We start from the raw sequence: 24428 nt of genomic DNA on the forward strand, positions 1-24428 counted from the left end.
TAGGAATACTAAAGGAATGTAATTTTTTGACATTGTGTAATGACATGCCATTTAATACTACATAAATGGCATGTCATTTCCAATGTCAACACTTGAAGATTTGCATAAATCAGTGAAATAACATTTTCCAAATGACCAATGCTTAATATTATGAAATCATACATGGGTAAAATATGCAACCAAAGGGCAAGATAGACCACTGGGTTTTAATGTAATAGAGTACAAAAGTTCACTGATATGGTTTCAGATGCCACATTGTGGCTGACCTTCGAGAAATTACCACTTGCTAAGTTTTGGAATAGTATCAAAGAAAAATGCCTATAGTTATCTAAAATGGCAATTAAAATATTCCCTGCCCCAAATATATGTCTGTGTGAGGCCCCATTTTTTTCAAATACATCAGCCAAAATAACAACACCACAGTTTGGCTGATGAAGCAGAAATGAGTCTAGCTATTTCCTACTAACCCAGGTATTAAAGAGATTTAAGAAAATGTAAAACAATACCACATTTTCTACTGATCTTTTTGGTGGGGAATATAGCTTCTTTTCATTAAAAGTATTATGTTCAGAAGTAATGCACTTATTATTACTTTTAAATGAACTGATACATGATAAATATAAGATTTTCTCAATTTTCATTTCTGATATGGTCAATATCACAGACATAATACATACAAAGCTCTTTTGAGGTAAGAGCATAAAGGCATCCTAAGTAAAAAGAAGATCTGAGTTTTGATGTTCTATAGCAACATTAACATGGACCTTTCCACTGGGCAAACTGGTGAATGACATTTTATAGTACCTCTGAAGTCCAAAGGGCAAAGATGTCTTTTAAGCGTAAAACAGATTATTCAATTAAAAATCTTTTCCATACTATATTAGGCAGATATAACAAAGGAACAAACTTTTCAGAAGTGAGGGACAGTGGTGTAGTGGGAAAAATTATTGATAGTAGACTCTACTGGTCTACCAGTAGGTATTACTGCTAGTAGACTCTACCAATCTTTCTAGACTTGAGTCTTCCCATTTATAAAATGAGATATCAGGGTAGCCTATTTTTGGAATCATAGAATTCTATGATTCTTATTGAAAGTGAAAGTGTTAGTTGCTCAGTCCTGTCCTACTCTTTGTGACCCAATGGACTGTAGCTCGCCAGGCTCCTCTGTCTATGGGATTTCCCAGGCAAGAATACTGGACTGGGTTGCCATTTCCTACTCCAGGGGACCTTCCTGATCAAGGGATAGAACTCAGGTCTTCTGCATTGCCGGCAGATTCTTTATCATCTGAGCCACTGGGGACGCCATGATTCTTACTGAGGATCCCCAAATGATGGCCCTCAGGCTGCATCTGGCCTTCAGCATGATTAGCCATCACAGCATTTTGAGAAGCACCCCCGAGGAAAATAATTGCTTTGAGCTGAGGGAGAAGCTTCTCTTTCAGAAAAGAAATTGACTTTTAATCACAGCCCAATCCAGCCCATTAGACTTGCCCCTGCAAGTCTGTATTTGCAACTTCTGGAATGAAGGGCTTCTAAAATTCCTTCCATTTCTCTAACTCCCTAATTCAGCTCCAGAGCCAGTGCCTGGGTCCCTTTCTCACTCTGCCACTTGATGACTTTGATTTGGGGCAAGATACTTCAACTTCTCTGAGCCTGTGTCCTCATTTGTAAAATGGGATAACACTCAAAAAATTTATGAAGCTTATCGAGCTACTACTTGACAGCATTTACAGAGTTCTTGGCACGGAACAGTATCATTAACATCAAAGCACAGAGAGTATTCCCTAGTCTCCCCCGACTCCCATCCCCAGTAGCTGATGATTGCACTACCCTTGTAAATGCCTACCCTCATTAACTCCTATATTTCATAGTTCCACACCCATGACACACAAGACCCACCCCCTCAGACCTCTATTTGTTGTTGTTGGTTCCCCGCGCCCCTCCCCCAAACCCTTTCTCTGATGCCCCGGCCAGTACCGGGGCCCAACACAACCACAGGCAGCACAGTGACCAAATCACTGACCACTCCCCCCAGCCTCCTCTTCCCATCCCGGACCACTTAGGTTCCCTTTCCCTCCGACGGCGACTCCCTTGGGTCAGGCAGTGATGGTCCAGGGGTCTGTGGCCTAGGATTCTGCCCTGAGGGCCCTCAGGAGGAATGGGAGAGTAACTGCCCGACCTCCCGGAGGGGCCCACGGACACTCACCGTCCATCTCTAGAGGCGGCGGTTCCGGGAGCTCGAACCGGAAGCGGCCTCTACACTGTTTGAAGTTCCCCTGGTTACTGCGGGCTTCCGGACCAATAGCGGAGGAGCTCCACGGAATGAACCCGCCCCCAAAGGGAGTGACGTTACGATCTCGGTCTGGAACTCCTCCTCCGGTTCCCGGGTCCGCCCCGCCTCCCTGGCTGCCAGTCGTTGTGCGCAGGCGCCCTGGACCGGGGCCCTTGGCGGCGTGGTACGCAGGCGCCCCGGGTGCAGCTAACTGAAGTAGCAATGGACGCGCTGGAGTCGTTGTTGGACGAGGTGGCCCTGGAGGGGCTTGATGGCCTGTGCCTTCCCGCGCTTTGGAGCCGTCTGGAGACGCGAGTGCCGCCCTTCCCACTTCCTTTGGAGCCCTACACGCAGGAGTTTCTGTGGCGGGCCCTTGCCACGAACCCGGGCATCAGCTTCTACGAGGAGCCTCGGGAACGACCAGACCTCCAGCTCCAAGACCGGTCAGCGGCCTGGCCCTGCGGGCGGGAGAGGGCAGAGCTCGGGGTCTGATGGAGCTGGGAGGCGGCCAGGTTCTTACGAGAGGGGAGAGAAAGGAGTGGAGCGGAAGGAAGACCCGGAGCCTGATGGGGGGGGCGGGGGGTGCGCAGAATAAGGCTGATTGGGGGGGTCTTCGGCCTGGCAGGGCCCAGGCGTCTGATGGAGTTGGGGGATCGCCTTGTGATGTTCCATTATGTTCGTGTGTGTTTGGGGTGATGGCGAGCAGAACTGGAAGGATATGCTTTGGGAGGGTATGCTTTGGGTTTTAAAGAGTATTTTCTTTGAAGTGGAGCTTAGGATTGAAGCAGTAAGGCTGTTCAGATCAAGACTAGAGACCAGTTGAAATCAACAAACCTTTATGGAGCATTCATTCAGTGCTGGATTAGAGAGCAAGTTTAGCAACACCAGCAACAACAATAATGATAGCTAACATTTATTTATTGCTGCTTATGCCTTGGTGCTGTGGGCTTCCCAGGTGGTGCAGTGGTGAAGAAATCCCCCTGCCAAGCCGGCAACGCAGGTGTGATCCCTGGGTCAGGAAGATCCCCTGGAGTAGGAAATGGCAACCCGCTCCAGTCTTCTTGCCTGGAAAATTCCATGGACAGAGGAGCTTGGCGGCCTACAGTCCATGGGGTCACAGAAGAGTCAGACACGACTGAGCGACTGAGCACAAACACATAACTTGGTACTAGGCAATATCTTGTTCCTGTTGTTTCAGGAGATTGAACCCATTTTATTCTCGCATTGACCCTATGAGGAAGGTGCTCTTTTCTTCCCCATTTTTTTTTTGTTTGTTTGTTTTTGTTTTTAATTTTTTTGGCTCCAGTGTGTGGCTTGCGGGATCTTAGTTCCCCATCCAGCACTGAGTCCTAACCACTGGACTGCTAGGGAATTCCCAGCTATCTTCCCCATTTTGCAGCGGAGGAAACAGTGATGGAGAGAAATTAAGTCACCCATCCAAAGTTACGGACATTGTAGGTGACTGGGTGTTGATTCGCTTCCCAAAGCTGTGATTTTTTTTTTTTTTTCTTTTTGTTTTGAGGGTCAGGTTTCCAGAGGGAATACTGTGTAAAACAAGACTTAAAGGTTGGATTTAGGTAGCCAGTTGGCAGAATTTTTCTAAAGGAAGAGAAATAAGTTTGGTTGACGTGTAGAACTGGAAGTAGTGAATGAAGAATAATAGTTGACATTTATGTATATGGTTATTGTAAGCAGGGACTGTTCTAAGATTCTTGAATATACTAAGTACTATTTATACAAAGCAGGATATTCTTATCCCCATCTCCCTCAAGAGAAAGAAGACTGAGACACAGAGAGAGTTGTCTACTAGCAGGGGCAGAACCTAGAAGCTGAATCCAGGAAGTCTTGGTTCAGAATCCAGCCTGCCCTTACCAACTGGACTGGACTAATCCTTTTAAAGCCTACACCACCAAAGGGAGGGTCAGACTAGGGGCGAAGAGTGAAGTTGAGAGATCTGTAGTAATCCACTCATGAACCAACAGTCAAGGTTTCGCTTTCCATGGTGGGTGTGAGAATGAAGAGAAAAAGCTGATGGAATCAGACATGAGGCAGAAGATCTGGAGGATTTGGTGCCTGGTTGGGTGTGGGGTATAAAGAGAAGTAGGTCTGGAGGATGATGCCATCCGGTTCCTGACTTTTGGGCATCTGAGTGTGTTACTTGTTGTTGTCCAGTTGCTCAGTCATGTCTGACTCCTTGTGACCCCACAAACTGCAGTACACCAGGCTTCCCTGTTCTTCACTATCTCCCGCAGTTTGCTCAAACTCACTTCCACTGAGTCAGTGATGCCATCCAACCATCTCATCCTCTGTCATCCCCTTCTCCTTCCTTCAATCTTTCCCAGCATCAGGGTCTTTTCCATTGAGTCAGCTCTTTGCATCACGTGGCCAAAGGATTGGAGTTTCAGCTTCAACATCAGTCCTTCCAGTGAATATTCAGGACTGATTTCCTTTAGGATTGACTGGTTTGATCTCCTTCCTGTCCAAGGGACTCTCAAGAGTCTTCTCCAGCACCACAGTGTATGACAGGCCAATAATCGGGAGACAGGATATTGAGGCTAGAAATAGGCGACTTTATTCGGAAAACTGAGCATCCATGAAGATGGCAGGCTAGGACCCTTGAGTACCAAATTCTTGAATGCCAGTTTCTGTTAAGGGTGGAAGAGGTGAGGCAAAAAGTTAAAAGGCCACTGTTGTTGTTGCTGTCCACTAAGTTGTATCCAACTGTTTTGTGATTCCATGGACTGTAGCCCACCAGGCCCCTCAGTCCATGGGATTTCCCAGGCAAGAGTGGGTTAGGGCATCTTTCCCAGGGCATCTTTCCAACCCAGAGATTGAACCTGTGTTTCCTGCTTGGCTGTCGGATTCTTTACCTCCAGGCCACCTGGGAAGCCCCTGAAAGGCCATTAGTCTTGCAGAATATCTCTTGGTTGGGCCAGCATGAGAAGTAGTTGTTTAGTTGCTAAGTCGTGTTCGACTCTGACCCCATGGACTATAACCTGCCAGCCCCCTCTATCCCTGGGATTTTCCAGGCAAGAATACTGGAATCTTGCAGACTATCTCTTGGCTGGGCCAGCAGAGGAAAAAGGATGTGCTAATTTCTTCTTTTCTGCAGCCATTGACGGGTGGGCAGGGTCAGAATGCATCCCTGTGAGCTGAACAAAGGCAAGTCAATTTACCATTAGAGCAGATGGGGGGGTGGGGGGGGTTGGGGCAGGTTCCCCTGAGGCAAGCCATTGTGATTGCTTACAGCTATTGACAGCATCCTTTTAGTGATTATATTAACAAAAGCAACGAATGGCAAAGGTTAAATAAAAGAAACAGATCCAGGTTTTGCTCTTCCCTGTTAAAATTGATGACTGCTACCCTTTGCTGTGATGGGGACCACAGAAGTGCAGCAGGGAGGCTGAACCTGGGGGGAAGGTGGGGAATATGCTGAACTAATCTTGAAACACACTGGGTTTGAGGTTCCTGTGGGTTTTCAAATGGAGATTCTGGTTGGTCAACATCTAGCTTTGTGGGAGGGTCAGCAGGTCAGAGAGTGGGACTGAGCTGGGCACGTGGAGTCACCCCTGTGACTGGTAGTGGAAGCTCTTGGCCAGGACCCTCTCTGGGAGAGAGTGTAGTGTGGTTGGAAGCCTTAAGACATGGCCCTGGGGTGGATGAAGGCCCTGGAGCCTTCAAAAGAAGCCTGGGACATTATAACTGGAGAGCCAGAGGACAGCAGGCCAGAATGGCCTGAAATGACAAGGTGTGATTTGAGAATGGAGGGTTAAGTAGTGCAGAGGTTACAGACAGGGCAAGAAGGAAAGGCACTGACAAACGCAGATGGGATTTGACAGGCACAGGATGTGAGCAGGATTCCAAAGGAACACTTGACAAATGTAGCTGACTGGATAAAAGAAGCACAACTCAGGATGTCTCCATGGTGTTGATGAGAGGCCACTGGGAGAAAACAGTACCAAGGAGGGGCTTTGTTGGAGGTGGGAAGTGGCAGTCATAACTTTGGTTTTGATCTCATCAAACATGACAGTTGAAAACAGGATTAGTGTTTGGGGGCAAGAAACAGGGCTAAGGATTTGATGGTGAGAATTGTTAACATGCCTAGTGATAATTGAAAACCATAAAAATGGGTGAAAGTGGAAGAGGGGTAGTTAAAGAGATGGAAAGGCGACATCTCTGAGTAGGGAAGCCTTGAGTCATTAAGTCCAAACTTGATGGTTTGAAAACCAGGCACAGGATCTGCAGGGAAAATGAAAAGCAAGGAAGGTGGTTCCGATTTCACCATTCATCCTTGCGGGTGAACGTGGAGGCTCCTGGGAAGATCTGTGTTGTCTGGGATGGAGACTCAGAGACAGTGCTTGTCAAGACGTCCTGCGTTAGGAAGGCAGGGAGACTAGGGGCTCTTACTCCCTCTCCCTGACCTCGGCCAGAGGTTGTCAGAAGAACACACCCAGTACGTGTTACTTCTGAGGCTGAGCTGCGGTTCGATGTTTGTGCACTCCCCTCCCCCTCCCACCTCCCCACCTTAGGTATGAAGAAATTGATTTGGAAACAGGCATCGTGGAGTCCAGGAGGGACCCGGTCCCTCTGGAGGATGTCTACCCCATTCACATGATCTTGGAAAATAAAGATGGCATCCAGGGCTCATGCCGGTACTTCAAGGAGAGGAAGAACATTACCAACGACATCAGAACCAAGATGTTACAGCCCCGCTGCACGATGGTGGAAGCCTTTGGCAGGTAACTCGTTTGCACTGTGGGAGACCGGTGGGCATCATCCTGCTTTAAGCTGGGGTGTGTGGTCAGTGTGCCAGGACGGGGTGCAGCCCCAGTGTTCTCAGAGCGCGTCCACCCTGCCCTAACTAAGCCGGCCCTCTGCTTTCATCACTCTGCTTCCTTTGGGGCTGATCTTGCTTGGGCTGGGGTGGGGGTGGGGAAGGCTCCTTTCTCTTCCCTTTGTGTCCAGGTTCTGTCCTTTGTTGCCTAGTGAGCAGTCCTTTTGTGAGTCTTCAGTCAGGGTCCCGATTTCCCAAGCCCCTCGCCCCATCTCCACCTCCCTTCCTACTTGACGAACAGGGAGAAGCTTCCAGCGTGAACTCACCTTGCTGCCACCTTCTTCCTCAGCTTGCAGGGTTGGCCCCCGTTTCCCTCCTCCCTCACCTCAGAGGAGACGAAAACCAGGCCCTGTCTCCACCGGTGATTCTCTTCCTCTCTTTCTCCCCAGAACCTCGTGCTCCTTCCCGCCTCTGTCAGCTGGCTCATCTTTCTCCTTTATTTTCAGCTTTTCCCTATCGACACTGCTTTCTCCCCAGCCTGACACTGTGATTCGTTAGTCTTAAAACAAGACCCTCTCCCCACCTCGGATCCCCTGTGACTGACTGTTGCTGGAGCCAAGCTTCTAAGAAACAGCCACACTCGCTCTCTGTCCCCCTGGATCCCTCCTCCCCTCCTGGAGCTTTGCAGCGCCTGCTTCCTGCCCCTGCCCCACCGGGCTTCCTGCCTCCTCTGGTGACGGCCCACAAGCTCTCTTCACACTCGTAGGCCCGAATTGGGGGCTCCTTGTACGTGTCATTTCATAACCCCAGTCTCAGTTATCGCATCCCCTTGCAAGTGATTTCTTTTCTTGTCTTTCTCTTCATTAGACTGTGAGCTCCACAAAAGCAGATGCCATTTTTTATTTATCTTGGCATTGCTGGTTCTTTGCATGGCATTTAATCAGTGTTGGATAATTTGATGACCACAGTCAGCAAATCAGGCCTCGGGCATGAGTCCTAGAGTCAGCTACTGGGAAAGGTTGGAGTTCCCACAGGACGGGGGTAAACCACCCTGAATATTTTTTTAAAGCAGCGAGTCAGCGTCCCTGTTTTCAAACTTTTCTCAGCTGAGCTCTTCCAGTTTAACTTAATGAACCTGTTTCGAGGACACAGGTCATAAGTTTGTGACGTGCAGACCCAGAAAAGAGACTGTCTTGTCCATCATGCGTATTCGCTGCCTAACACTCTTTAGAGATGGACCGTACGGAAGACTAACTGGGTCCCAAGCAATGCGAAGGAAGCTGCAGTTAAATGAAAACATCGGCAACCTCAGCTTTTTACTTTTTGCCTGCTCAGTAGGAGCAGTGGAATCATCTGTTTATTGGTGGTGGGAGAGAAGCAGGAGGAGGAACTGTCAGGCTGAGTGATGTGAGTGAAGACAGGCCTTAGGATCAGGCATCTGTAAACCACAGGCTGGGAGGAGTAAATGCTGCCTGTAGATGGGAGGGCTTGGGAGCCCGTGGGCTCTCATACAGACCCTTAGTGACTTACTCCCCTGGGAGAGGGAGCTCCTCCAGCTGGTGTGTCTCGATGCCAAGGAGTGAGTAAGGATGGCTTCTCTGCCAGCACACCCTCGTGGGATCTCTGCGGCAGGGCTGGGACCCGAGACAGTCTGCCCAAGACGGCCATTTATTAATAAGGCAACAGGCAAGGCCCCAAGGCGGAGTCTCTTTGTCTTCAGCGTTGGGGACTGTTCAGCTTCAGCAGAGAAGTCTATATCCCAAGCCAGGGCTTCTCAAAGCTCCTTGCTGGGATGGGGGCTTGACCTCTTTTGCAGGCATTATTTTTCACACACCCAGACTGTAGGAGGAGCTAATCGTTTGTCCCAGGGTCTGCTCTCAAGAACGGCAGGTTCACCCATCACACAGGGCACTGTTCTTGACTCTGAAGTTTTGTTTTCTCAGTCCAGTTCAGGAGGTGAGTTCGTTCACTTAATAGATGGTTACAGAGGCCCTTCTGTAACCATTGAAGACACTGAGGATGTCCTGGGGACCCAGATGACAACCTGCCCCCCTCCCACTTAGGGTGCTTATGGCAGGAACGTGTGCCTCCCAAAATGTGGCTATTTCTAAGAGTGCCAGGTGTGTGATGAGTCCAGAAATGGTCAGAGGCAGGGTTGGCCTTTTGGTTAGCATTTTTATGGAGAATTGAGGTGTTGGTATCTGAGCAGTGATCTAAAGGATGAGAATTAGTAGCCTAAGGGTGAGGTGGGCAGAGGACCAATGGGGCCAATGTGGGTGCAGAGCCAGGCAGTAGGGGTGTGTAAAAGGTTCCAGGCTCTGGTGGGGAGTAGTCTGGGTTTGGGTCCCAGGGCCCTGGCAGGACTGGGAGGGGTCCGAGCAAGGAAGTGGTGAGACTGGCTCTGTTCCCCCTGAACCCTCTTGCGGTTCTAAGGATGGAAACTTCCTTAACTGGGGATTGTGAACCTCTGAGGAGAAGCAGGAAACCATGGTTCACTAAGGTTCTGCTTTTAAACATTTCGATTTTCTTAAAAAAATTAAAGTGATTTTTTTTTTTTTCCCCTCGGTGGCTTCTGGTTTGCAGGTGGGGGAAGAAACTGATCATTGTTGCCTCCCAGGACATGCGGTACCGGGCCTTGATCGGCTTTGAGGGCGACCCCGACTTGAAGCTCCCGGACTTCTCCTACTGCATCTTGGAGCGGTTAGGCCGGTCCCGGTGGCAGGGGGAGCTCCAGCGAGACCTCCACAGCACTGCTTTCAAGTAAGAGGATGCTTTGCTATTCTGCTGTAAATGTCGGGGCTCCCTGACCATCAGGCCCTGCCACCTGGGCAGTCCCAGCATCTGTGGTGGTTGAAGGCATGGTACTTTCTCATTGAAGAGACCCTGGAAAAAAAAAGGAAAAGGGGGGACTTCCATGGTGGTCCAGCAGTTAAGACCTTGCCCTTCCATTGCAAGGGCCACCGGTTCAGTCCCTGGTCAGGGGACTCAGGTTCAGCATGCTGCATGGCACGGCCAAAAATAGGAAAAAAAAAAACAGACCCTACGGTGACCATAGAATTTATTGTTCAAACTAGATATTTTTAGAGTGAAAGGTGGAGCTGACCAGAAGGAATGCAAGGCAGTGGGCATAAATTGAGCCCATCTGGCAAACCAGAATGCGTGGTCACCCTAATTATTGGCTGCTACGTGATTAGATGCCCATGTCTTGTCTCATCAGCTCCTTGCTAACCCAGCCATCCGTTCCCACTCCATTCCTCAGTCCTCTGCACACAAACGCCTTCCACCCTGTCTCCCCATCCACCCCTCCAGGGGTCTGGAGTGTGCCTTAGGTTGGGTTGCTTTCCATGGCCGTTGTCACATAGCAGCAGATCTCTTAGGGTGACTGGATGGGGGGAGAGGGTTGGGGTGTGTCTCTGGTATTCACGTCCTCTGCATTGTGGGGTGAAAGCAACCAGCAAAGCAAAATGACTGCTCTCTTCCTCTCCTCCAGGGTTGATGCTGGGAAGCTTCACTATCACAGGAAAATTTTAAACAAAAACGGGCTGATTACAATGCAGTCCCATGTGATCCGATTGCCCACCGGGGCCCAGCAGCACTCAATCCTCCTCCTCCTGAACCGGTTTCACATGGACAGGTACAGTGTAGACTCCAGAGCGCTTCCTTACCTCTGTATTTCAGCCTGGTGTCTTGTGCCTTTAAAAATCCTAGAGGCGGGACTTCCCCGGTGGTCCAGTGGTAAAGAATCTGGCTTCCCCTGCAGGGGGTGCGGGTTCAATGCCTGGTCTGGAAGTTCTGTGCCTTGAAGTGCAGCCAACAAAGAAAAGAAAAAAAAAGAACCAAAATCCTAGAGGCGAAATCAAATATGGCTAGCTTTTAGGAAAAAGATATTTTCCATCTGTTTCTGATTATGCAAATAAGCCATGCTTCTTTAGAAAATCTGGAAATTATATAGAAAAGAAGGGGGAAGAAATACCTCTCGCCCCACAGCCCAGCAGTAGGGACTGTTAACGTTTTGGTGAAATTTAGGGGGAGGGTAGAAAGAAAAGCCGATAAGTCAAATTTGATGTGTTATGGCGACAGAATTCTGTGGGTAGAAGAGAGAACAAGGGGCTGAAGTCAAGATCTGTATTTAAATCTTTGCTCCTGACTTGGGCACAGTCACTTGACCTCACTGAACCACTGTTTCCCTCTTCTGTGGAGAGGCCCTGGCACAGCTTGGTGCTCGTTCCTAAGCAGTGAATATCCGTGCCTTCGTGTATTCTTTCATTCATGGAAAGGCAGGACAAATGAACAAGTCTCCTGATCCCATACATTTGCCCTTGCTGCTGCTAGACCTGTGTGGATAGTTAAAGCTAAGTTCACCTTCCCCAGTGGCATGATAATATCTTTCTCTCCGCCCCTCTCCTAGCACAACCCCCTCCCCCCAAACCCCTCACTCTGTCCCTGTTCCCCAAAGCTGAAGAGCCCTGGGCTCCTTTAATAGCTTCCTGTGGTGGCCATTAGCTTGTGAGCATTTATTATGACCTCTACTTCACATTAAAAATGCAAAGGAAGGGAAGGGCCTTCACACCAGTAAAGTGAGAGCAGAATCAGAGATGTGTCCTGATTAATACACAGAGCACTGTATTTCAATGAAGGAGACCTGGGTTCACATTTTGTGCCTGAATTTTAAAAAAGCTGAACTTCTTTGTGAAATCATCCCTATCCTCTCTTACCATCTGATTTATAAGGAAATGTGTAAATAGATGCCTCCTAAAACTTTACGGTATTGTTGACTCAAAAACTACAACCTCAAAGTTGAGGATTATATTTTATTCGGTAGGAATTTTTAGGACTTTAAGCCTCAAAGGCAGCATCTCAAGCAACCTTGAGAGAACTGCTCTGAGGAGATGAGGTGGGGAAAACCAGGTTATATAGAAGTTTTGCAACAAAGGGCGTGAAGAATGGAATTATTTCCTGCCGTATCAGTAAGCAAGGATGTCACAGATCAGCAGTTACACCCATCCTGCATGAGCCGGTGAGCCCTGAGGAAACTCAGGATGTGTGAACACAGGATTCAGGCCCAGATGGCTGAGGAGCTCATCAAAAGAATGATTTCAGTAAGCCCTGGCTCTTGCATCTTCCCACACAAAGAAAAGCACTTAATTCCTTAACTTGGCATATCTGGTTTTCCCTGGTTGAGAACTAAGACCTCAAATGCCAGCATGCCCCTCCCCCCTGAAAAGGAACAACCCACAAAAAATTAAAAAGACATGATTCGATCAACAAACTTAAACTTTAATACCAAATAGCAACTTAATATTGAATATTTCCCAGTTCCCGTGAACCTGAAAGTCATTTTGGCCAGTTTCTTTTCTTTAATTTGTAAGCTCTTACTTTTAAATTGAACAGAGCTCTTTATTAATTCAGCTTTTTTTAATTGAAGTATAGTTGATTGACAGTGCTGTGCCAGTCTCTACTGTATAGCCAGGTTACTCAGTTATGCACATGTAGACATTGCTTTTCATAGTCTTTTCCATTACGGTTTATCACAGGGTACTGAGTGTAGTTCCCTGTGCTATGCGTTAGGAGCTTGCTGTTTATCCACCCTGTATATAACAGTTCACATCTGCTCATCCCCACCTGTCAGTCCCTTTTCTCCTCCCGTGCCCTCCCCCTCGGTAACCACAAGTCTGTGCTCTATGTCTGTGAGTGTGTTTCTGTTTTATAGATAGGTTTGTTTGTGCCATATTTTAGAGTCTATGTGTAAGTGACGTCATATGATGTGTAAATTCAGTGTTGATAATACTTTCCCCAGGTAGAGATATCCCATGTATAACACGTGCACAGACATACGGTATAAACAGGCAAAACTGGAGATCTCACAGCTTCACTTAAAAAAAAGCTCCTTCATGAGTCAGGTATCGCAGCGTAAACTGGTGTGTGCGCGCGCAGTCGTTCAGTCAGATCCGACTCTGTGTGATCCCATGGACTGTAGCCTGCCAGGTTCCTCTGTCGGTGGAATTTTCCAGGCAAGAATACTAGAGCAGGTTGCCTGTTCCTACTCTAGGGGATCTTCCCGACCCAGGAGACAATGTAAACTTACTAGTTTACAAAGAACAGTTGGAATACATTGAAGTTGTTTGTTTAGATGACTAAGGCTTTACTATTTGTAAAATTTGGCCGAGGGAGTATTCCCTGTGGTTTGAATTTTAAAACTGCCACTTTCTTTTTTTTTTTTTTTCTTGGTTTCAGGTCTTGCCTGATTGACCTAATTAATTAGGCTCAATCTCAGATCCTTATGACCCATACTTTATATTTCTGGTTTGTAGAGATTTGCAAGAGAAAGACATCCCCCCAAGAGCAGGTCTGTCACCTAAATGATTCTGAAAGATTGATTTTTCTGACTTTATGTTATCAGTGAGGCAATAAGTAAACTAAAGTTTATGAGTTCTATGTTCTAAAACTTAGAATTTATCATGCCTCCAAAGGTTTGTAAAAGGTGTGTTCAGCAAATATCTTCTGAGTTTACAAGTTAAACCCAGAGCAAAATCACCGTTTTTATTTTTATTAGCCCTTGAATATTAATTTCCATTTTGACTTATTTGTATGGCTCAGGTAACCCTATTGGTTTCCTTTAACGGTTCAGTTAATATTTCCTGAGAGGTACATTTATTGATATATACCTGGTCTTATAATACAACACAGGGGACACATTCCCCAGTGAAACACGTCTACCCCACAATATAATTAAGCAAAAGAGATGTAACCATCTTAAATAAAGCCCAGTTAAATATACCAATTTTATACACTTTCATCTCAATTCTGTCTACTTTGATACCTTTGAACTTTGGTCTTCATTAGGATCTAATCAGTAAGCTTTGATCTTACAGGAGGAGTTTCAGAAGTTTTTCTTTCCTTCTTTTATTTCCTGTCCATTTTATCAGTTTATATAAAGGGCTCTGGGATCCCCAGAGTAGGGTTGAGCCAAGGAACTCAGGCCCTTTGGCCCAAATAGTTGCTGGTTGGCTATCTCAGTGTACATTTTTTTGTTCCCTTTATACGTAAAAGGGAAGGTTGCTTAGTCGTGTCCAACTCTTTGCGACCCCATGGACTGTATAGTCCATGGAATTTTCCAGGCCAGAATACTGGAGTGGGTAGCCGTTACTTTCTCCAGGGGATCTTCCCAACCCAGGGATCGAACCCAGGTCTCCCACATTGCAGGCGGATTCTTTACCAGCTAAGCCACAAGAGAAGCCCTCCCTTTATATAATTTATATTTATTTGTTGTTGTTGTTTAGTCACTAAGTTGTGTCCGACTCTTGCAACCTCATGGACTGTAGCCCACCAGGCTCCTCTGTCCATGGGATTTCCCAGGCAAGAATACTGGAGTGGGTTCCCATTTCCTTCAGGGGATCTTCCCGACCCAGGGATCGAACCTGCGTCTCCTGCATTGGCGGGCAGATTCTTTACCACTGAGCCACCAGGGAAGCCCAAATTTATATTTATACTTAGATAATTTTGTATATATTTAAACTGTACATAAATGGTACATAAACTGTAAATGGTAAATAGAATGACTAATTTAATTTTTAATGTTGAGGACCAGTGGGGACAACGTTTTTTGTTGTTGCATTTAACCTTAGGAAGTGTAATATCAAAAGCCGGTGTTTTAATCACATAAATGTCCATCTTGTTTAACCCATTTTTAATAACCATCTAAAGATTTCTTTATTCATTTGACATAAGTCCTGTTTTAAAAAATTCCTACCTTCTTGGAAAAAGTATCTTTCCTTATAAGTTTATTTCCTGTTAACCATGATTATTCTAATCTTTTTCTTAGCATCTGTAAGACCCATTGAGGGATAGCACAGACCACAAATAAAACTTCCCAAACCAGTTTTTCTCTGTTTTAAATTAAAGAAATTCTTCAATATGATCAAAAGATGTAAGCATTTTAAACAATCATTCCCTGAAAGTTTTAGCCACAGAGTGCAGTCTCTACACTGCTACTAGTTAGGTGGCCTTGGCCGTGTGACTGAACCACTCAGACCGCCCCCCACCCCGACCCCAGTCTTCCCGCTGTAAAGGACAGGAGTTGTTCTCTTGAGACTGAAGACCAAAGTTCTGTAGTTGATATGTTGTCATGTAAACCTTGACATCTTTTAAAAAATAGGCAGTCATTACTAATGGTCTAAAAAAATGAAGTGTTTGTGTTTCTCACAGGAGGAGCAAATACGACATCCTCATGGAGAAGCTTTCAACTCTGCTGAGCGCACGGAATAACCGGACTGAGACCCTGGGAAAGCTGAGGGAGGAACTGGTGAGCTGCCGGCTGTCCTCGTGCGGGCCTGAATGCGTCCATGCCCCAGTGGGCATCTTTGTCAAATGAAGGCTCCGTGCATTGCAGTCAAGAGCTCTGTTATGGACTTGACCACCCCCAGCCCCTCGTGAAACAAGCAGTGTTTTCCTTTGGTTTATATAGAATGAAAAAGGGCTCAGTCTTTCGTTTAAACCCCTCCTGCTCTTGGGTGGCCTTGGTTTTCCCCTGGGGTTTGTGCCAAGTCCAGCTATAAAAGTTCCTGTGGAGCGGTGAATCTGGGCATTAAGATTTACTTTCATAATCAGTTCATTTCATAATCAGGCTTGTAATTTTCTTCCCACTGGTATTGTAACCGTGTAACTCAGATTGGGACTTGAAGCTCAGCTTCTTGATATCTCCTTGTAGAAGGAATTCAGTGAGAGACAAAGTGATAGGTAAGAAGTGGATTTACTTAGAGAGGAGCACGCTCCACAGATAGAGTGTGGGCCATCCCCAAAGGCAGAGCAGCCCAGAAATGTGGTGTGGTTGGTTTTTATGGGCTGGGTAGTTTCATAGGCTAATGAGAGGGAGGATTATCCCAACTATTTCAGGGGAAGGGATGGGGATTTCCAGGAATTGGGTTTGGCCTTTGCTGTTAGCCTCAGAGCTGTCATGGCACCTGTGGGTGTGTCGTTTAGCTTGCTGATGTGTGACGATGGGCACGTGCTGAGGCTCGAGCTCTAGTGGAAGCCCACTCGTCCACCATCTTGGACTTAATTTGGTTTAATCAGTTTGTGTCGTGTCCCTGGGCTGTGTCATTCTTTTAAAGTTTGTGCCCTGCCCCCTTCCCTCCTGTTTCAGGTTTTGTTTTTTTTTTAAAGATTTGTTTGTGTGTGTGTTTCCTCTGTTTCTTGGCCAAGCTGGATCTCAGTTTCAGCTTGAGGGACCTTCAGTTGCGGCTTGCAAATTCTTAGCTGCACCACATTGAATCTAGTTCCTGACCAGGGCCCCCTGCATCAGGAGCTCAGTCTTAGTGGCTGGACCACCAGGGAAGTCCCCTGTTTCCAGTTTTATACTGAAAATAGCAGAGTGACTGTACTGAGAAGAGGTGAGACGACACAGGGAATAAAGCAGTTATGGGCGAACCTGCTTCATCTCTGGGCCCAGGAACCGAGGCGGTGACAAAGAGAGAGTGAGCGGAGAAAGCACCGGGGTTGGGGGGCTACTGCTTCCCGTCTGAAGTGAGCGCTCTTCGGTAGAAGTTCGGAAAGAGCCGACGCTGAAAATGGGAAGAAAATAAGATTGCCCTGCAGGTGAAATGGTAGGACCTAAAGTCAAGGTTTGCGGGGTCATAGTATTTAGTCCCCAGAAGAGCCTGCAGTCTGATGACAGCCTCCAGGAAGGTCCTAGCTCCTCACCTGTGCTGCCCTGGGGAGGCCCTGCTCCCTGATCTCACTGTGCAGAGAAGGGAGACCTGTCTCCTCTATGGCTCAATTCATCACATGCCCATCTATTTGAAACAGAAGTTATGGGGCTTCCCTGATGGTCCAGTGGTTAGGACACCATGCTTTTACTTCCAAGGGCCTGGGTTCAATCCCTGCTTGGGGAACTAACATCCTATAAGCCACAGGATGAAGCCAAAAAATAAAAAAGCAGAGATTATGAACTGAGCTCGTGGGTCAGATCTGGCCTGCACATTGTTAAGAAGAACTTTGGCATAGTAGTAGGGTCTTTTAAGAAATGAGATTTTGCATCAAAATCTTAAGTTATCAGCTTCTCTTGAAATATCAGAGGCTCTGGCCAGCCTGGGCCTGTGGTCTCTCGTGACAGCAGTTATATGGAGCTGGCTGTTCGCTGGCCAGCGCCCATCCTGCCGGCCCCTCCACTCCCATCCCAGGTCCCTTACACCTCCTGTCAGCTCTCAGGCACCTGGGCAGTGCCTTTGTCTCTCTGTGAGCACTGCTGTTGAGGAGGAGGAAGTATTTCTCAGTATCTGAGTATCTGTCAAAAGTGGGGAATAACAGGTAAACTGACAAGGCCTCTTCCTGAGAGACCCTGGTCAGGAATAGGAGACTCCTGCACGTTCAGTGAAGAAATACCTGCCCACTGTGTTCTTTCTATTGTCTGTCCAGCCCATATGGACACTGGAGATTGATACCCTCTGCCCTACAGAGTCACTCGAGGGTGGAGAGAGGGGGTGGGTCCAGTCTTAGGTCAGCACTGGGGAAGAGCTAAGTGACAGAATTTGACTGATAAAGGACATTGTTTATTCATTTATGTATTCATTCATTCAACAGATACTCTAATTTTTTTTTAATTTATTTATTTTTGGCTGTGCTGGGTCTTCGTGCTTTCTTTTCTCTAGTTATGGCAAGCAGGGGCTCCTCTCTAGTTGCTTCTCTTGTTTCAGCCAGCAGGCTCTAGCGGGTGGGCTCAGTCATTAGGGCTCAGGGGCTTAGTCGCTCCACAGCATATGGGATCTTCGCAGATCAGGGATCAAACCTGCATTGGCAGGCGGATTCTTTACCACTGACGCACCATGGAAACCCTCAACAAATACTTCAGTGAGTGTCCACTTGGAGTCAAAACTATATTCCACAGCACAGTGACAAAAATTAACGAGGGTGACAGTCTCAGGCTGTCGCGGAGCCGTCTAATTGGAGAGACTGACATGACACACACTCAGGCCAGACTGTTCCTTGGAAGGATGCGTCTGAGCTCCGTGAAAGGAGAGCTGGGAGAAGCTTTGTAGAGTGAGTTCCAGCTGCGCTGGGCTTTGTAGATGAGATGAACCCCGAGGAGACATGGGGAGACCGGCTGGAGCAAAGGCGTGGGGCAGTGGGAGGTGCTGGGGGTTTCCGAGGTTGGCAGTGACCCAGGGGCAGCCAGGCAGCAGGGTGCCCCTCAGGAGTAGTAAGAGAGGCGGCGGGAAAGGAAAGTTTGGGCCAGATAAGGAAGGTCTCAAGTGCCAGGCTGAGGAGTTGGGTTTCAGCCTTAAGCCTGAGGAATTGCTGGTGGCAGTTTCTAAGTAGAGATGACGCAGAAGTACATGCGCACTCAGTCGTGTCTGACTCTTTGGGATTCCATGGACTGGAGCCAACCAGGCTCCTCTGTCCATGGGATTTTCCAAGCAAGAATACTAGAATGGATTGCCATTTCCTACTCTAGGGAATCTTCCTGACCCAGGGATCGAACCCAGGTCTCCTGCGTTGCAGGTGGATTCTTCACCCTCTGAGCCACCAAGAAGTCCAGAAGAAGAATGTTTAGGAAATAAGCTGGCGGGCAGAGGGGAGGTTGAAGGCCGGGTGTGGAGGTGGGTGTTGGGGCCTCAGGGTAGGGGGGTGACGTGGTGAGAGAGTAAAGCTGGGGTGTGAGTGTTGGGGGAGGGGGACAAAGGAGAAGGAATCTGTTGTCTGGCTTGAGTGACAGCCCCTCCCTAGGGTGGACAAGAGCTTGAGGGTGGGCTCCTGCTGGCAGGGACCCTGTGTGCTGACCATCCACCATGAGGACGGCCCTGCACATGTGAACGCTCAGCCCGTGTTTGTTGAATGAGGATATGACTGAGGTAGACAGTTCAAAAAGAGGAGTGAGTTTGCTCAAGGACGAGGCATATAACAGTTGTTGTTGTTATTTTTTTTTTTTTTTTGCCTCACTATGGGGCTTGTAGGATCTTAGTTCTCTGACCTGGGATCAAACCCTCACCCCCTGCCTACATTGGAAGCATGGAGTCTTAGCCATTGGATCACGGGAGAAGTCTCATGACAAATTTGATTGTAGGATTTATAGAGTATGGAGATCTTTGGGACTTTGACTTGGTAATAATGTCTAGTCAGTAGCTGGAAATAGGGGTCAGAGAAGGCTGAGCAGGATTTAGTAAATAATTAGCCTCCAGACGAGGTGGATGCTTTGAATGTGGATGCTGTCTTTCAGGGGAGTGGGAGGGAGGCTAACCTCTCTCCTTAGCTGGGCAGATTGTGCAAGTCCTCCATGGAAGCCCCCTGTAAGGGAAGGACTCCACCACCCTCCGTCCTGTGGGCAGGTCATGGGAGTCCTCCTTGGCAGCTCTCCTGTAGGGTGGTCCAGGGCTCAGGGCTATATGTAGAGAGCTGGGGTTTGATGGATGGGTGTCTTCAAGGACTTTCCATGGCGCTGGGGGCACAGCTAGATTTACGATAGGTGCCATTTACGTGCCAGGGGGCTGAATGTGCCGTCTGTGAGTTGTCTATATTTCTTTGATGACCATATGTTCTGCTGCCGAGCAGCCAGGCTCATCTGAGAGGTGATCATGTGTACGTGGCCGCAGGAACCCTGGGCCACGTGCTCTCTCTCTCTCCCCCCAGAGTGTAAAAGGGAGCCTGGGAGACGCCACAGACCACTCTTAGCAGCGCCTCCTTTGGATCAGGTGATCGCCTCCCTCGCTGGTCTAGAGGTGGCAGAATCAAATGGCCAGTAGTGGCCTGGAGGGTGGTATGAACTATTTGAGGGAGTTCCCTGGTGGCCTGGAGGTTAGGAGTCAGCGCTTTCACTGCTGTGGCCCAGGTTCCGTTCCTGGCCAGGGGAACCTGAATTCCTGGAAGCCATGTGGTGCAGCCAAAAACAACAACAAATTCTTCTTGACATCAGTACGGATTCAAGAAATCTTCCACTTTCCCCTTAGCTATCATGAGAGAAAAGCAGCACAAAAAGGGTGATAAACAGGAGCTGACCTTCAGCCTCACCGTGTAAGGGGTCTGATGGCTGGGGAAGGCTGGGGCGTCCGGGCCAGGTGTGCGTGTCTTGAAGGGGCAGCTGGTCCTCACCTCCCGCCGGCTACTGTTGTGATGAACCACAAGCTAGGACTTGTTGCCACATCCTGTTTTCTGAGAGAAGCCAGAATCTGTTGTGGGTTTTTTTTCCTTTTTTTTTTTTTTAAACATGATATCTCTCACTTTTCAATGTTGGCAAGTAACTTTCTTTCTTCAAAAAAAGAAAAAAACGCATGTAGATGGAAACACATGGCCTGCACTGGTGGCGCTGTTTGGTAACCCTGACAGCTTTAGGAATAGATATGGTTATTTTGGTTTTTCCACTGGACCACAAGGGAGGTCCCTAAAGGTTTTTTCTTTTCTTTAACCTAAAAGTTTTTTAATTTAATTTTTTTTTCCCTCTTTCATTGCCTGTGGGAGTTGTGTGTATGTCTGTATATATCTATTAATAATTTAATAGTAGGGACTTCCCTGGTGGTCCAGTGGTTAAGACTCCACGCTTCCACTGCAGGGGCCGAGGATTTGATCCCTGGTCAGGGAACTAAGATCCTGCTACGTGGCATGGCCCCCCACCCCCAGAAATTAATAGTACACTTACTTGGTTAAAAAACCAAAACACTTACGAAAAAGTATACGGGAAATCGTCTAGTGCTGCCCCCAACTGCCTCGTTCTCACCCCTTTCAGGTGTATCCTTTCAGGATCTTTTCAGGCAAATCTCTCTCCCCCTTTCATCATCAAAAAGTAGCATGGTCTCTATGTTGCTCCAGACTCATTTTGTTCCCAGGACAAGGTGGCTGGGCGGTATTTCCTCATTAGTGCCCCCAGTGTTTCCTCATTCCAGATCATCAGTTAACTTGGTCCCCGCTTGTTCATTTACACGGGCCTCTGGTAGTTTCACACGGCGTGCTCGAACCTAACCGCTGCATTTACCTGTTGCAGGGACTGTGCGAGAGGACGTTCAAGCGCCTGTACCAGTACATGCTGAACGCGGGGCTGGCCAAGGTGGTGCCTCTTCCCTTAAAAGAGATCCACCCTGAACGTGGACCTTGCAAGACCAAGAAAGGTAAAGGCAGTCTCAGCTGTTCACTGGGCTGCTCGGCCGGCTTTCACTTCTCCCCTCTAAGCACCAGCCTGTCTTCTTACCACATTCTGCCCTGCAGTGGGATGACATCACGTTATTTATTCAATTCTTTATTGCTCAGTGCCTGTCTTAGGACCTTCTATATATAAAGCACTCAGGAAATGTTTGCTGAATGAAACCTGTGCTCATTCTCAGCAAACATGTCTATATGGATGTCCCTCCAACATCTCCCATTCCTGGTGTCCAGAAACCAAATTCCTCTTTTTCTTCTTATCTAAACCCTCTTATTCATTCTTCAGCCAGTATTTTTAAAGTACCTGATCTGTGTTGTATGAACGCATTTTCTAGCCCTGCAAAGTAGGTGTTATTATCACCATTTTAAAGGTAAGAAAAGTAAAGTTTAAGAGATGATGAGTAACATACATGAGGTTAAGCAATCAGAAAGTGGCACAGGTGCGATTTGAACCTTATAAGAAAGTTAAACTAAGGACAATGGACTATGGAACTTTAAAAACCTTTAGTCCTTTGCTTTTTCTCTATTCTTGATTTTTATCCCATGCACCCTCTGGATTAACGAAAATCATTTAAAAAGCTGAGGGTCATAGCTCTCAGTAAAAGATGACAGAAGGAATAGATGTGTTTATCTGTACTCTTCCCAGCTCCTCCCTAGCGATCATAGGAATGTGACAGCAAGGAGATTGTCAGCTTTTTTGTGCTCGGAGGCAGATGGATGAATGATAACTGGCCAAGCAGACTGGAAAGCTGAATGCCTGTGCGGGACAGTAGCCAAAAATGGAAACCTCAAACCTGAGATAAACCAGGGCCCTCTGAAAGCCCGTTTGGATGGAGCTAAGTCTGTCTGAAGAACCATTGCACCCCCCAGGTCCCCTCCCCTAGTTGGTATAGCAGGTAGCAAGCCGGTTCCCACAAAGACAGAGGTCTGGACTTTGTGGCTTAACAGTGCTTCCTCATTAGCACCTCCAGTGAATCCTCATTCCTTGGACATACCTCCAGAGAGGATGCACTGGGACTTCCTGGTGGTCCAGTGGTTAAGCATCCACCTGCCAACCCAGGTGACACATTGGGAAGATCCCACATGCTGAGGAGCAACTAAGCCCGTGCGCCACAGCTATTAAGCCCCTGAACCCTAGTGCCTGTGCGCCTCCACAAGAGAGGTCGCCGCAGTGAGAAGCCTGTGCACCACAACAAAGAGGAGCTCCTGCTTGCCGCAGCTGGAGAAAGCCCACAGGAAGCACTGAAGACCCATTGCAGCCATAAGTAAATACGTTTTTTAAAAGAGAGAAGAGGCACTGGAGGCTTTCGAGACTCTCAGACATGAGATGCAGCTGGAGACAGGGTACAGAGCTGATAACAGGCGATGTGTAATCTCCATACACTGTGAGGTAGGAGTTCTCACTGCATTCCCCCCGTGGCTCCTAGAAAACTGGCAGCCAAGCTTACACAGTCCTCGAGGCCAGCAGCTGGAGGATTCTTTTCTGTAGAAACTGACCAGTCCAAGAGAAAAAGTTCTCTAGATCCTGAAATTTAGGGGTTTCCTAGTACAGTAGCCAGCTCGTGCCTGCTCACCCTTCATGGAAGTCCACACACTGGCATTCTCTCCCCTTTCCTCCTCCCCAGCCTGCAAAACACTTTTAAAATATTTTAATACAGCATTTTAATGTTTCACCAAGCAGCTGAGAACACTTAACATGAATGTAAGAGACACAAATTAACCTAGGAAATAGAAGCAAAATGAGGAGCAGAGAAAAACAAAGGAGGAAGAGAAGATACTGCATCCAAGAAACCAGAGCAAGAGGCTATAAATAAAGGAGGGACATGCAGAAAATAAAAAAGAGTTCTTAGAAATAAATAGGACTACTGCAATACGGGAGACCTGGGTTCGATCCCTGGGTCAGGAAGATCCCCTGGAGGAGGGTATGGCAACCCACTCCAGTATTCTTGCTTGGACAGTCCCCATGAAGAGAGGAGCATGATGGGCTACAGTCAATGGGGTTGCAAAGAGCTGGACATGACTGAGTGACTAAGCAGAGCACATTGCAATGCAAGATTTAGTGGAAGGAAAGATACTGAGAGAAAGTCGAGAAAATCTCCCCAGGAAGAATAGGAACTCAAAAGGGATAGAAATAGGAGAGTTCAGTTGAAAATACGAAGCTGAGCCTAAAAGATCCAACCTCCACACAGTCGGGGCTTGAGTTGGGGGCGGAGGAAGGGAGTGTGTTCAGGAGAGTAGAAAGGAGGAGATGACAGCCAGGAAATGACAGACATGGAATTTTCCCCAGATCTGAAGGAGTCAAGTTCTAGATCAAAAGACCGAGCAGACATCTAGCATGGTGAACATGAAGAAACCCACACCAAGATCTGACAGACTGGGACTTCAGAAGCCTGGGGCTGAAGAGCCTCCAGAGAGGAGATATCCGACTTCCCCAGTAGTAGCAGAAGCTGGAGGCCTTGGTGCAGCATCATCCACTTTCTGAAAGGGATGGACTTTCACTTTGGACATCTTTATTCACCATTACCATCAACGAGGTGTGAGAACATTTTCATACAAGTGGATTGGAAACAATTCATCTCTCATCTTCCAAGTTCCCTTTTTGGAAGCTACAGGAGGATGTATGCCATCAAATGACAGACCAAACCAGGAGACAGGAAAGCATTGGGTCCAGAAAGAGCCAGGACAAGGGGAGCCCTGGGGAGATGATGAAGGGAAATCATTATAACAGACACTAGGAGGGCAGGAGTCCATACAAAGCATGAGGTGCCGAGTGCCTGTGGATGTGTGTCGGGAAAGTCGTGTGCTGGCGGTGATTCTGGGTGAGTATTAGTGCTCTGTACAGAGAAAACCAAGCAAATGGGAAAAAAGATACAAACACCAGTTAAGACTAAAAGGTGTATAGTTTTAAAACTTAGAGCATAGCAAGTAACCTAAGGAGACTGCTAACAGCTCTGGAGAATGTGTGCTGAATGAGGACAGACCAGAGCTGTGCCTGCAGGAGGAGGTGGTGTGCCTTTTGAGTGACTGAACTGCCAGTCGGAGGGAGCTGTGTCTCTTCCTTTACTTCCTCTTTCAGTTACTGGAATCACTGCCCACCCTGTCTGACTTCCTTGTGTCTGAAAGTCTTGTGAAGGAGATGGTAACACACTGATATGACCACACAACAGGTGTATAAAAACCAGGAGCCCCTGGAGATAGGGAAGCCCCCCTCGAGCAGACTTCAACTTATAAGTGTCTTTGGTGCTGAGTAGATGTGTGACT

The 24428-nt window shown here is 47.6% G+C and overlaps 2 protein-coding genes across 4 annotated transcripts in view; one reads left to right on the forward strand and one right to left on the reverse strand.

Moving 5' to 3' along the window:
* Positions 1 to 2439, reverse strand: part of KATNIP (katanin interacting protein) — a 236339-nt gene extending 233900 nt beyond the window's left edge. Inside the window, exon 1 of the mRNA XM_006070561.4 lies at positions 2207 to 2439. Within this exon, the coding sequence (XP_006070623.4) occupies positions 2207 to 2213 (7 nt within the window). The 5' untranslated portion in view covers positions 2214 to 2439. The remainder of the gene's footprint in view (positions 1 to 2206) is intronic.
* A 55-nt stretch (positions 2440 to 2494) lies between these two features.
* GTF3C1 (general transcription factor IIIC subunit 1) overlaps positions 2495 to 24428 on the forward strand; it is a 78473-nt gene continuing 56539 nt past the window's right edge. For all 3 annotated transcript variants that reach the window (XM_044935735.2, XM_044935736.2, XM_006070563.4), the window contains exons 1-6: positions 2495 to 2715; positions 6802 to 7011; positions 9630 to 9806; positions 10537 to 10680; positions 15252 to 15348; positions 21013 to 21136. In XM_044935735.2, coding sequence (XP_044791670.2) covers positions 2495 to 2715; positions 6802 to 7011; positions 9630 to 9806; positions 10537 to 10680; positions 15252 to 15348; positions 21013 to 21136 — 973 coding nt within the window. The remainder of the gene's footprint in view (positions 2716 to 6801; positions 7012 to 9629; positions 9807 to 10536; positions 10681 to 15251; positions 15349 to 21012; positions 21137 to 24428) is intronic.

The sequence above is a fragment of the Bubalus bubalis genome, chromosome 24 (assembly GCF_019923935.1).
Source record: "Bubalus bubalis isolate 160015118507 breed Murrah chromosome 24, NDDB_SH_1, whole genome shotgun sequence".
Lineage (NCBI taxonomy): Eukaryota > Metazoa > Chordata > Mammalia > Artiodactyla > Bovidae > Bubalus > Bubalus bubalis.